We start from the raw sequence: 12,788 nt of genomic DNA, 5'->3' as shown, positions 1-12,788 counted from the left end.
TAAGGTTATTATTGTTAGATGATAAGTCTCGATAGACCACCTGCGAGATCAATCCCTCATCATCAGGAGAATTGGAATTTTTTTTTGATAATGGACAACACTGTTGTGCAGTAGATTTGCGAGAGTTGACTTGAAGTAAGTATTTACGGTAATTCTCTAAGTGCCATTGTATGCTGGATGGGAACAACACAACCCCCAAGCTGTGTGGAACACCCCTGTCCCTTCGCTTCGTCGTCTGGACCCCTGCAGGAAGCCCCACCCAAAAAGTTCGAAGCGCATCCGTTATCGATACCAAACTTTCCTGGATGGGAATTTCGAGAGAAACATCCCAACCCAGACTACCAATATCTCTCGACTCTCACTTTTCTAGCAACAAAAAGCACCTGCACCTCTTTTACCCCGTCTCGTTCTCCCCTCCCAACACTCATCTCTTCTCACCAGATCAACCAACACAAAGAAAACACACGCACGCCCACGCACATACATACAATCAAGATGCCAAAGTCAAAGAGAGCCAAGACATACCACCTCACGCAGGTGACCAAGAAGACGCGCGAGCAGAAGGAGCAGCTGTTCCAGAACATCAGGGCGACGGTGCCCGACTACAAGCACTGCTTTGTCCTTGGCTTCGACAACATGCGCAATAACCATCTCAAGGATGTGAGGCGCGAGATGGTAGACTCGAGGTATGTATCTAATCGTGCCCCCTTTCTCGTCCATGATAATTCTTCCTTCCTCTGTAGAATGTCGAGTTGGACCACACCTGCTCACTCACACGCCCCATCGCGACGGAAACTAGAATCTTCTTCGGCAAGACCAAGCTCATGTCCCGCGCCCTCGGCACCGACCCCTCCACCGCCGTCGCCGAAAACATCCACCGCCTCTCCCGGCACATCACCGGCTCCGTGGCCCTCCTGTTCACGAACCGCACCCCCGAAGAGGTGGCGGCCTACTTTGCCTCCTTCGCGCCCGTCGACTTTGCGCGCGCGGGCGCCGTCGCCACGCGGGACTTTGTCATCCCCCCGGGCGTTGTCTACGCCACCGGCGGCGCTGTGCCTGCCGAGCACGACGTCCCGCTGGGCCACACCATCGAGCCTGAGCTGCGCCGGCTGGGCGTGCCGACGAGGATGGTGCGCGGGAAGGTCGTCCTGGGTGAGGAGGATGGGGCCGCCTCGGGGGCGGAGGGGTATACTGTGTGCAAGGAAGGGCAGACCCTCGACTCGAGGCAGACGAGGCTGCTGAAGCTGTTTGACCAGTGCTTGAGCGAGTTCAGAGTGCGGGTATTGGCGTAAGTGTAGTCACAAGATTTCCTTTTTCTTTTCCTTTGTTCAACCTCTCCCAAAACAACAAACGGCCCGGGGGGTAAGAGACTGTGTTCGAGCCGCTAACACTCGTTTCTGCAGATACTGGAGCTCTGATAGTGGGGAGGTGACTGAGGTCGATCCTGTTGACGAGAATGCCATGGAGGGTGTTGAGGAGGAGGAGGACGAGTGAGTGAGCGGGCGATTTGAGGCAAGTGGGAGAGACATTGGTGATGGAAAAGACTCCCAGAAGGTCGAATTGTTTTACTCTCGAGTTTTCATCTGTCTATGGTGATACCATTGAAAATCATGGGTTACGGCGTCACGGACGGGGAAAAACCAAATGAGCATTTCGCGCAACAAATGGGACAACCTAGAGTTGGCTTTGGGACAGCAGTATGCTGTTCGTCTTACTGGGAGCAGCTACTTAAGACGCCAAATGACCACGGGGTGTCCGCTGCCATCTGTTCATCTTTCATCGTAGGGGACTACTCGGCCAATCAAGTATTCCCTGAAAATTACCTGAACAAAATCCCATTTTTTTTTCCTCCACCACGCTTTGCATTGCAACGAACGCCCAGCCGGAAAGTAAACCTCGTGGTCAGTAGGAACCGCAGTCCTTACCTCTGACCTTACCTCGAAGCTATCGCAGATATAAGATACAAAAAAGGGTCTCGTCCCAAGAGATACTACCTGTCTCGTCCTATGCCTGTGGAAGTCTTTTGACATACCGCGACGTCACTAGGCCTGGGCAGCTGGATCATGATCGTACATTTCGCGCCGAGATCCTAACGACTTGGATGTTGAAGGGTCCTTCCTGGACAAGGGATCCTCTGGCAAGTTCTGAAAACGGCAAATACCTTGATGCCTCCTTTTTGGTGGTCCGTGATTGGGGTCGATAAGCGCTGGGCATTACCTTGCGCGGAGAGTAATCTTGTTATGCACTGCTGAGAAGGACCCCCTCTCTGGCTTCCGTGTGCTTACCCTTGTTGTCTTGTCGAAGAGGGAAGAGAGGTGGGTGGAGACGACAAAAGCGAAATCAGTGGACTCAAAAAAGATACCCACCACGAGGTCGAAAGCAATAGTACGCTGGTCTCTCGTCGCCATTAATATCGGCGCAACTTCCGCTCTCCTTCGTAACCCGAGCCGCCCTCGTATGGGCGTTTACGGGAATCATCTCCTCTGCGGTCATCATGACCGCGGTCGCGATAGCCACCGCCACCACCACTGCTGCCGCCGTGTCGAGAACCGATCGGCTCAGCATTGCTGCCAGAGCCGGATCGGTCGTACCCACCGCGATAGCCGCCGCCTGATCTGTCATCATCACGTCGACCGTATCCGCCGCCGCCGCCGCCGCCGCCTCCTCCTCCTCCTCCTCCTCCTCCTCCTCCTCCGTAATCTCTGCGATCGCGGTCCGATCGGCCGCCATACCCGCCTCCGCCGTAGCCAGGTCCGCTTGGCGCATTTGTGGGTGGGCCACCGTATCCGTTAGAGGAATTGCCGAAACCTCGGTCACGGCCACCAAAGCCGCCTCGAGAACCACGGTCAAACCCTCCGCGGAAGCCTCGGTCGCCTCCTCTGAAGCCTCCACGTCCGCCTCTGAACCCACCACGGAAGCCACCGTCGAAGCCGCCAGGGCGCACAGGGGTAGCTTTGGTGTAACCGCGTCCGCCGAGTCCGCCTCCCAGTCGACGGGGCTTCCAGCCAGCAACCGCACGGCCTCGCTCGACGTCTAGCTTGATACGGCGACCGTGGATGCTGATGCCGTCGAGTTGATCTAGAGCAGCTACATGGTGCGCGCGCGACAAGACGCACATGTGTCAGTACAGCCTTACCATAGCTCGCATACCTTTGTTCGTGGTGATTTAGATGAAGGGGAAAGGAGTAAGCGGGGTTTGAGACGGGCAAGCTTGAGGGCCACAATCTCGGGCTGGGGGTTTGTTTTTTTCTTCTTTTTCTCTTTGAGTTCGGCTCGCCGGGGCTAGTTCCAATGTGCTTGGTATAGGGAGATCGATGGTAGTATTACCTCTCATGTCTTTCTCGCGCTCAAAGACTATGAACGCATAGCCTCGATGTGGCTTCTTCTTCTTGTTTGGCTTCTCATCCGCATGGGTGTCCCTGACGATACGAATCTGCAGCAGCGGAGGTTAGCCAAAAGACTAAGAAAGGAGGAGTTCCTGCAGAGCATGATGAAAACTGGAGTACATACGCGTTCTATAGCACCGATGCGACCAAACTCTCGCTCCAGGTCCTCCTCGTTGGCCTGGTATGAGAGCCGACAGACCATCAGGGTCTTGAACGCATCACCGCGGATATTTGGATCTTCATGAGGTTTGTCTGTGGTTCAATTGTCAGCCCGCATGCATCTCTTCCTGGAAAAGTGAAGGGTGGACAGCCGTACATGATTTTGGGCCCTCCTTGACCAGCGCCTCGAGCTCGGCCTTCTTCTCCAGCTTCTTGCGGTCGCGCGCCTCCAGCCAACTCTCGGTGGGGACATAGTCGTCCTTGTCCTTGTACTCCTTGAGCGCATCCAGGTAACCAGCGACACCGCTGATGTTGGCTGTGTGTCGGTCCTCGGCCGCGAAGTCGCAAGGCGGCACCCAGCGCAGGGGAGGGCGCGGCGCGAAGAGCGCGAGGAGGTTGGGAGGGAGCTTGTCGGTCATTTTTCTCCCCGTGTCAGGTGTGGTTCATGTCCGTCGGATTAGAGGGAAAGGGAGGATAGTTTGTCGACCATCAGCTTCAACTCGCCTAGATGAAGCTTCAAGGCTGGAGTAAGGCTGGACAAGGCAGGACGACGTGGTCTGTTCGAGGTTGGTTTGATGATGCCAACGTTGGGGATGGAAAAGGGCAACGGAAACAGCGTGTGTGGCGTCTCGCGACAGATTTCATGGGCAGTAGGCAAGCATGGCATGGAAGCTTCAGAACGCGCTAAAAATGTTAGCTTATGTAAGGCCAGACCAAACTCTGGTTACCCCCCTTGTCGACGCCGTATCGAAACATTTCCAAACCTCAATCGCACGTAAACCACATCACAATGCCGATAAAACCTGTGTTAGAAGCAGTTACGAGGGGCCGAGTAGGTATCTGACCACCTGAGTTCTTACTGTCTCAACTACTGACGTGCAGAACAGAATGGCGTCGGCGCCTTCGTGCTGCAATGCAAGAAGATGGACTTTCACTACTGCGACTGGGCAGGCAGCTCCAGGGGCATGAAGTAAGTCTCGCTCGACTGATACTATCGCTCTCTGAACACTATGGAAATCTGCTGACCGGAGGACTCAAGCAAATTCATCGAGATGCATTTGCCCAAGTTTGCCGCAAGACATCCCGAAATCGAGATCAGCGTGTCTCCTCGCCCGCAGAAACACCCCACCGTCATCGCGCACTACATTAATGGCAACACGAGGCCGGTGTGTCTGAAAAAGATGGACCCGAATCAGATCCTGAGCAAGCTTGAGATGTTGCGGGACTCCACGGGCGAGATAAACAAGAGGGTGAAGAAGCCTGTCAGGAGTACCAACGAGAGTGTCAGAGGCGTATGGTCACCATATCATGGTGATGCGACGACAGTATAAAGTTGAAGAACAATTGAATTTCAGAGTATCTGTGCCGGATTTCAAGGATTTCTCGCTGTGCGACTGCATACATCCAGGAGTTCGGACGCTACCTATCAGATACAACAAGAGGAGATAGTCTCTGGCCGGGCACTATGTACTCAAAATCACATAGCCAGATTACATCTGGACGCATGAAACAAACTCACAAAACAAGAAAAAAATATTTTATAAATCACAAAAGGGGGGTTCGATTCGTCCCTAGAGTTTTGTTGGTATCTCTTTGCTTTTACTACTTATTGAGCGGCTTCATATTCATAGTATCAAGTCCGTCAGCTCTTTGCCTTTGGATTGAATTAGGTCGAGGAGCAGCGGCAACGCCCATGGCGGCCCGTCTGTGGCTCTCCAGCCGGACTCTATCATCTACTGCAGAGAGTTGATGATGTCGACAAAGGCAGGCTTCAAGCTGGCACCACCGACCAGGAAGCCGTCAATGTCAGCCTGCTTGCTCAGGTCCTTGCAGTTCTTCTCACTGACACTGCCACCGTACAGGATGCGCGTCTCCTCAGCAGCCTTGTCGCTGACGCTCTCCTTGAGCCACTTGCGGATGGCAGCGTGCACCTCCTGCGCCTGCTCGGTGGTGGCAACCTTGCCGGTGCCAATAGCCCAGATGGGCTCATACGCAATGACGATCTTGGACCAGTCCTCGGTGCCGATCTTGGCCTTGAGCGCCTCCAGCTGCTTGGTGACCACAGAGACGGTCTGGCCAGCCTCGCGGACCTCAAGGGACTCGCCGCAGCACCAGATGACACTGACACCGTTGTCAACAGCGTACTTAGTCTTGGCAGCTACAACCTCGTCGCTCTCACCCAGGATGGTCCGGCGCTCGCTGTGGCCGAGGATAGTCCAGGTGATGCCGCTGTCCTGGAGCTGGGAGACGGAGATTTCGCCGGTGAAGGCGCCGTTAGGCTTGTCAAACACGTTCTGCGAGGCCACCTCGATTTCCTTGCGCAGTTGCTCGCGGACGAGGAGGAGGTAGAGAGCTGGTGGGGCGACGACGACCTCTAGTGAAGGATGAAGAGAACACTTGGGTCAGCCTGGAGTTTATCACTCCTGTCTTGCCTGCCTCCCTCGAAAGCAGAGGCCCCAATACAGACATTGTTCAGATCACGCCATGCGTGGAAAGAGTTCGAGACATACCAACATTGGGGTCAATCTTGGCTTCGTTCAGGGTCTTGACGAGGTCCTTAACGGACGAGGTCGTCCCGTTCCTATAGTAGACGAAGACATATAGTTAGCTTGGCAGTCCTTCTTCTTCGGAAGTATGCTTCAAGAAGCTCTTGAGGGGTTTTCACGAGCGAGCAGGGCGGGGGCGTACATCTTCCAGTTTCCTCCCACGAAGAATTTGCGAGCCATGTTGGGCAGTCTGTTTATGTAGCTAATGGATAAGGGATCTGAAGCTAGGATATCAAGCTGGGACGGCGGGACACAGGATGATAGAGTATACTGTGGTGGGGAGAGGAGAGAGAGAGAGGTTTTGTAGAAGATCCAGAAGGAGAAGAGGGTATACTAGTATAGCCTAGGCAGTGACGCAGCAGCAGAGCTTCAAGGTTTTGGAGGGGTCTCTCCGGTCTTGGAGGGGCTCAGAGCAACCCTTGCACCCCTGCGCCCCTCGACCCGACCCCTGCACCTGCTTGCGGGTCAAGCTCCACGAGCCCAGAGTCTGGCGCGTCTCGTTCGACAGATTCGGGACTTGTCCACCTTAACCAACCAACAAACACCCAAACGCCCTCGGCTCGCAGGATGACTTCATGCCACAGAGACTCGATGTAGGCATCCCTACAATTCCCGCATGACCTGCAAATATGTGGCCTGACATTGTAGGCCCTCGGATGTCTCTCGCTGAAGCACCACTTCTCGAGTCAGATGTGCGCTCTTATTCTCGGGCAATTCCGGTACCTTCTTCGGCTGTATACTGTGGTCTTCCCGAGCTCGCAACCCCTGAGGAGGTCCCATCAAAACCCTCGAAGGCCCTCGACTATGGCAGCCTCCAGCGATGTTGCTGTCCAGATGGCCGTAGCCCAGGCCAAAGCAGACATCGCACTGGCCCTGACTGAACAGTTTCAGAAGGAGCTCAACAACCTCCGCGATGCCCTCGAGCAGGCCACCAAGGAGAACAAAGCTCTGAGGAGCGAAAATGAGAGCCTTCGGTCGCGCCTGCAGGTCGGAGCAGCAGAAGGGGAAGAAGACGTGCTGCTCAACAACCTCGAGGAGGAAGAAGCCGAGGCTGGTACGGGACGACCGCCACCAGAGGGTCATATATTCAGCAATGGCGGACCCTACAGGCCCTCCAAAAATGAGCGTGCTGATACAACTCGCCTCAAGCAGGAGCTCAACCGGTGGACCCAGGCCCACGGCTACTCGGTGAAGATCATGCGGTCCAAGCTCACTGGGGCGAGGGTGAAGCTCGTCGTCACCTGTGTTCTGGCTGGCAAGCCCAACCTGATGGACGAGCAGCGGAGGCGGGAGAAGGCAAACATGGGCTGTCGCATCAACAAACCGCGTGTTTCCAAGCTGCGCGACTGTCCGCTGCGCTTCCTGCTGCAAGAGATTGTGCAGGGCTCAGGGACGTTCGTCGTCCAGCACAGCGATTTGCCCACGCACCAGCGATGCAATCACGAACCTGATCGGTCCCTGAGGCAATTAGGAGCTGGGCTTTGAACGAGCGTCAATCTGCCGCGAGCAAGCAAGACGCCAGCACTCGACCATCACATGCGAAGCATTAGTAGAGATCCCGACGGCGCTCACCAGAAGAGAGACAATAGTCTGTTTTGGTGTACAGTGTCGACGACGTATGGCACCAGTCGCGGATCACTGGGAACTTGAAGGCATTGCGGAGCGACTGCACACCAATACCGATTCCCCCCGCAGAGGTTTCTTTATTGCCATTCGTCAACGTCATGGGCTTACTCTGCTTTGACTGGTCTCCAGCGAGCTTCTGCTACTCGGCAAAAGGGCCCCAGACTAGCATGACCAGCAGCTGACATTGGACAGACATGCCGCTTGGAAGCAGACCTGCATCATCGCCGCCTGACGGGATACTCGATCGCAGCCGAATTTGCGACTCTGCCTGAAGGCTTTTCCATATACAACAGGGACATAGAGGACAGGTCACACCGAGACAGTGTTTCAGTCGTTTGGAATCCCTTACTACCTGCAGTCTCCAACAGCAGGATGTGTCAATTTTTGCTCAACCAAGTTGGAATGTCAACTCATTTATTCAGAAATAATTATGAGCATATCAAGAACCCAAGGAATCATAAGGCTCTCACTGCCTTTTTTGAAGCCATTATTCCATGCGACCTTTCCCAAAAAAACACACAAAAAAAAAGCATCAGGAAACATGCCCATCGTCGACCCTCAGTGGAGAACAAAGGGGACACAGAGAGAAAGAATCAAACAAGAGGAGAAACAAAGAAAGAAAAAGAGAGGAAAAGGACTGCTAATAATCGAAAGCAGGGTCTCCCCCGAACGTAAATCGCGATCTCAGCGTGTTGCGCATGAAAGGGTTTCTCGGAGAAGTGAGCTCATCGCGCAACCTCATTCTTTCTTGTTGCCGCATAATATCCTCCTGCTCGTCGCGAGCCCGCCGAGCAAGATGATTTTCATGTTGCTGCTTTGCGCGGTAAAAATTCACATCATCACGATCGTCATGTCGTGAAAAGGCCCTTCCACGGCGGCCACCACCATCACCACCAAGATGCATGGTGTCGAAGTCGTCAATCATAGTCTGCTCGCGCGAGCGCTGCCGGTTGATCGCACTCGTTCCGACGTGTCGGAAACCATGGTCGCGTTCATTGTGAACCTCTGTCCGTGGCGTACTGCGCGGCTTAAACCGATGTCTTGAAGGCGACCGGGCGGGCGCGTGTCTCCTGGCTGCATGGTCGTCCTGCTGCCTCTGGAATCGATCTTCCTCCCGCTGGCGGGCGCGACCAGTGCTGACGCCGGCTTGGAACATGACCTCGTCGCGCATGTGCACCACATCCTCCGGCCGGGACGAATGCGCATGGGGAGGCCCCTGCTGGGGCACTCTGACCGGGTTATTGTCACCAGTGATGATGTACGTCTTCGGCTTGCGAATGTTATCCCGGCTGTGCTCCCGTGTAGAGATGCGCGGCGGCTGGAATGATTTAGGGAAAGCAAGGGGCACAGCGGCGGCGGAGTTCGGACCGGGACCCTGCGGCTTCTTGGGATAGACGGGTCCGCTATACGCCATGGGCGGTGAGCCTGTGTCGACTGACGAGGGCACCGTGAAGCTGCTCTCGCTGTCGGAGTAAAAGGTTGAGCGCGCCCTGCTGGAGCCGGAGGACGAGGCCGTGGAGCTGCCGCGCCTACGCCTGCCGCGGTTGTCGTGCTCGATGATAATTTGAGCGTTGGGCCGGCTGGGGCCGTGCGGTGAAGGGCTAGTCCGGTGGCTGTCTGGAACGCGCCCTTGCTGTCCCTGGTTCGGTGGCATCTGCCCCATAGCTCCTGGAGGCGGCATCGGTCGTCCTTGGGTTGGTGGCACCTGTCCAGGAGCTCCTGCTGGAGGCATAGGTGGTCCTTGATTTGGCTGTCTATGTTGGAATGCTCCTTGTTGAACGGGCCGTGCCTGGTTAGGCTGCAATACTACTGGCTGAGACCTTGGCGGTCCTTGATTTGATTGTATGTGTCCGAATGCTCCTGGAGGATGCATCGCCGGTCCTACAGGTGGTCCTCCTTGTGGTTGAGGACGATTGGGAAGGACCCCGGCAGCATTTTGAGGATGATGTTGCTGTTGCTGTGGGTGTGGCACATTCACTTGCGACTTCTGTTGCTGTTGCTGCTGTTGCTGTTGCTGCTGTCGCTGCTGCTGCTGTCGCTGCTGCTGCTGCTGCTGCTGATGCGGCTGCTGCTGCGGAGGTTCTTGTGGCCCTCTGTTTGGCTGGACGCCGTGGAACAAGCCTTGCTGGGCCTGCTGAGGGGGGTAGGCCTGTTGTCCCGGAGCACGTTGCGCATAGGGGTGCTGTTGTACTCTGCGAGCCTGCCTCTCGACTTCTTCCCGCTGTAACTGAAGATACAGCTCGCTGGGAACATGTTCCGGACGTGGGCATGACTTGAAGTACGCAAGGATGGAAGTACGTTCCTTTGTCCTCGCCTTACCATGCGAGCCATGCCTCGTATTCGAGCTCCGCCGCTTAGCTTTGCCGTCTTTAGATTCGAAGGACTTCTCTGTCCAGTCGATCTGATCGAGCACGATGTGGAAACGATTATCGCGAATCTCTGACGAAAGGTCTTGGTGTGCTTTTGCAATCTGTCTCTGGGCGTTGGGACCGAGCGACGATTGCTTCTTCAGGATAGTTGGCCACCTCCCCTTCTTGGGATCCCTATCCTGGAGATTCAGAAGCCGAACCTGGTTGAGGACTGTGGCGAAATCATGTTTAGGCAGGGGGTAGCGTGTGCAGTTAGCCCAGGTCGGCTTGATCTTGTTGCCATTGACATCGAGCTTCTCTCTCGGCTCGACCTTCTCAATGCGGACGGGGTAATACTGTGAGAGAAGGTTGAAGTAGTCGTCCTCTGTGAGAGTCTCGTTTCTGAGGTCGACTCGCTCTGTTCGGAGGAGTTCGTCAGGGATGATGTCTGGCCGCGGGTGTGGAGGGTTGGGTGGCTGTCGCGAGTCGCCTCGCTGCTGCTGATCTCGACCCGAGTATGGGAAGGACTGCTGAGGCATCACCTGCGGAGGATGACCACCTCCTGGGAATGTGGTAGCGAACCGGGGATTCATGGCCATGGGAACAATATGATGCCGTGGAGGGGTAAGAAGTGTCAATGCTTATGACAGAGAAGGCAACAGATGATGAGGTGGAAGGCAGAGGGGATAACTATAATCGGGCACAAGGCGATGGAGGGAGCCTATATATTATCCACCTGACCTGCCCAGGATCGCAGGGCAAAGTGTACGAAACACAAACAAGGTTTTACACTTTGCGAGCCTCAAAAGTGAGGCGAGTGGAGAGGCATGAGACCTGGCCAAGGTACGGCACATTGGAGGTGCCAGTACATGGATGGGGGTGAATATCAAGTGTGGGACGTACCCCAGAATCTATCAGCTACGCGTCATGCGCTACCCGAGGGGTCAAAGTACATGCGACGCATGTCACTTTTTCTTTTCTTTCTCTTCTCCTCTTTCCCCCCTCTCAATCTGGACCTGGCCACAGGCCAGCGCTGACCATAGAGACGTGGCTTGTTTGGGCCTAAACAACGCGGCCACTCGCTTACTGTTAGGCTCCTCGGACCAAAGAGCGGGTGGTGTGAACCAACTGCCAGCACCGTTGCCCGGGCGTGGTCAGGCCAACTCTCCTTGCCTGGTTCGTCCGGTATCTTGCAAAGCAGACAACAACTCATTGTCCTCCTGCTTTCTGAGAACGAGGCCACCAAAGACCTCTCTGGAGAAAGAAGGGGCCAAGCAGGGAATGGGGGAAGACTTGAACGCCAGAACTCGTACCTCTACATTGGGAAGTGTTTTCCGAAAAGATCATGCCTCGACTCGGGCGGTCACACAGCTGCTCACCTCGAGTCCAAGACCAACAGTGGTGGGAAAAGCGTTTGACTTTCTGGTGTGCGGGCTGGCTGATCGCGTCACCGGGTTTCTCGTTTCTCAGAGATCTGGTGCGTGGTGTTTTGCTTGGGCAACGTCACAGGGAACGCGAGATGATCGTTTCGTATTCTACGTGCATCCATCGCCTTCTCCGAGCGTGTACCTCGTTACAGCAGAGAAATAGCTGGTACTCGGGACACGTAGCAGGGCTGAGCCGGGAAAAGTTGCTCTGTTCAGCAGAGTATTTTGTCACTGTAAGTTGCTCGTGGTTCGCAAATGGTTCGCCCAAAGTGCAAAAGCCAAAAAAGAAGGCAACCACGAGGCAATTGATCAGCATTTATCCATTTGTCTCTTGAGCGCACCAGATGAGATACACGCTAAAAGCATGGGAGGTGCGATGGCCCCCGTTGCGGAATGGTGTGGTTCAAAGTGCAAGTGCTGTGCTGATAACCCTCAGCCTTGCGCGTGTGTGCTGATTCCGTTGGCTCTCAATGTGTCTGGCAGGAGGCCACCCACCAACCCCAAATGAACAATTCACCTGATTTCCCCCCCCCCCCCCCCCTCATGCATATCTTGTCGGGGTCCATTGAAGTACAGATACAGAAGCGACCTGCTAGACTGTTGTCCGCCTTTTCACTGGCCTCCGGGGGGGGGTTTTTTCTTCTTCTTTTCTTTTTTCCTTTTTTCCTTCTTTTTTTCTTTCTCCAATGAAGGCGCCTATTGGCGTCAAGCCACTTCAGCTGGACAGGCCCAGTTGGCATGACACTTGTCGATATGCGCTCTGCTACGGCTATACTTCTCTCGATACTCATATGCACGCGCGCGGTACGGCTCCTTGGAGTCTTCGGTGGCATACTATCTTGGGGCCAAAGACCAGGGCAGCGGTATCTGCAGAGGCCTGCTCATTGGTGCAGCCAAGCTGCTATTGTGGTACTGTACCACATGCGCCCTTTTGTCATCTCAGCGCTGTATTTTGCCCGTCTATGGGGGCGCTTCTTTGACTGGGCGTGCAGTGACTCACCCAGGATCGCAGCAGCAGAGCCTCAACCTCAAACGTTCCAAGTCTTGCCGGAGGGGATTTGAGGCCATCCTATGTGATTCTCCGTGCTTCTTTGAATTTTCTTTGGTCCCTCCCCCCTCCCTCTATTGGCTTAGAGACAGCTTTCTTCGCCGCAACATCACCGACTCACTACGCTCGCAACATTCTGTCGAACCTTGTCGCCGGCACCTCGTTTTTCACATCACACATGTGCAAGCACATCAACACATCTTTGTGTGGCCTTTTTTCTTGCTTCCTTCCTTCCTTTTTTTTTTTTT

General features: G+C 54.9%; 6 protein-coding genes across 6 annotated transcripts; 3 read left to right on the top strand and 3 right to left on the bottom strand.

Moving 5' to 3' along the window:
• Positions 1-495: 495 nt before the first annotated feature.
• Positions 496-1,494, top strand: M406DRAFT_248784 (mRNA turnover protein 4; the record flags this gene model as incomplete). Its single annotated transcript, XM_040916560.1, has 3 exons — positions 496-686; positions 800-1,288; positions 1,404-1,494. The coding sequence occupies 3 exons, from the start codon at positions 496-498 to the stop codon at positions 1,492-1,494; spliced, it is 771 nt and encodes a 256-aa protein (XP_040781296.1).
• Positions 1,495-3,166: 1,672 nt separating this feature from the next.
• On the bottom strand, positions 3,167-3,964 carry M406DRAFT_245351 (uncharacterized protein; the record flags this gene model as incomplete). Its single annotated transcript, XM_040916324.1, has 3 exons — positions 3,167-3,433; positions 3,499-3,638; positions 3,703-3,964. 3 exons carry the CDS (start codon positions 3,962-3,964, stop codon positions 3,167-3,169), a joined length of 669 nt encoding a protein of 222 aa, XP_040781295.1.
• Positions 3,965-4,335: 371 nt separating this feature from the next.
• Positions 4,336-4,876, top strand: M406DRAFT_66747 (uncharacterized protein; the record flags this gene model as incomplete). Its single annotated transcript, XM_040925016.1, has 3 exons — positions 4,336-4,377; positions 4,433-4,515; positions 4,585-4,876. 3 exons carry the CDS (start codon positions 4,336-4,338, stop codon positions 4,874-4,876), a joined length of 417 nt encoding a protein of 138 aa, XP_040781294.1.
• A 242-nt stretch (positions 4,877-5,118) lies between these two features.
• Positions 5,119-6,354, bottom strand: TPI (glycosis/triose-phosphate isomerase). The gene is made up of 3 exons (XM_040925955.1): positions 6,234-6,354; positions 6,056-6,126; positions 5,119-5,919 (listed from the first exon to the last, which is right to left on the bottom strand). The coding sequence occupies exons 1-3, from the start codon at positions 6,269-6,271 to the stop codon at positions 5,279-5,281; spliced, it is 750 nt and encodes a 249-aa protein (XP_040781293.1). The 5' UTR covers positions 6,272-6,354; the 3' UTR covers positions 5,119-5,278.
• Positions 6,355-6,895: 541 nt separating this feature from the next.
• Positions 6,896-7,576, top strand: M406DRAFT_325778 (uncharacterized protein; the record flags this gene model as incomplete). The annotated part of the gene is made up of 1 exon (XM_040920021.1): positions 6,896-7,576. One exon carries the CDS (start codon positions 6,896-6,898, stop codon positions 7,574-7,576), a length of 681 nt encoding a protein of 226 aa, XP_040781292.1.
• A 540-nt stretch (positions 7,577-8,116) lies between these two features.
• Positions 8,117-8,673, bottom strand: M406DRAFT_100833 (uncharacterized protein). The gene has a single exon (XM_040914925.1). It carries the CDS (start codon positions 8,640-8,642, stop codon positions 8,358-8,360), a length of 285 nt encoding a protein of 94 aa, XP_040781291.1. The 5' UTR covers positions 8,643-8,673; the 3' UTR covers positions 8,117-8,357.
• Positions 8,674-12,788: the final 4,115 nt, after the last annotated feature.

The sequence above is a fragment of the Cryphonectria parasitica genome (genome assembly GCF_011745365.1).
Source record: "Cryphonectria parasitica EP155 unplaced genomic scaffold M406scaffold_1, whole genome shotgun sequence".
Lineage (NCBI taxonomy): Eukaryota > Fungi > Ascomycota > Sordariomycetes > Diaporthales > Cryphonectriaceae > Cryphonectria > Cryphonectria parasitica.
This window is presented reverse-complemented; position numbering and strand designations above follow the sequence as displayed.

What these genes read in the sequence shown, in the direction of transcription:
- M406DRAFT_100833 (XM_040914925.1), bottom strand. Translation starts at nt 8,642, where the DNA reads ATGATTGACGACTTCGACACCATGCATCTTGGTGGTGATGGTGGTGGC.
- TPI (XM_040925955.1), bottom strand. Translation starts at nt 6,271, where the DNA reads ATGGCTCGCAAATTCTTCGTGGGAGGAAACTGGAAGAT. An exon ending in GTGGGAGGAAACTGGAAGAT is followed by an intron (nt 6,127 to 6,233) that starts GTACGCCCCCGC and finishes CGTCTACTATAG; the next exon opens with GAACGGGACGACCTCGTCCG. An exon ending in CAAGATTGACCCCAATGTTG is followed by an intron (nt 5,920 to 6,055) that starts GTATGTCTCGAA and finishes ATCCTTCACTAG; the next exon opens with AGGTCGTCGTCGCCCCACCA.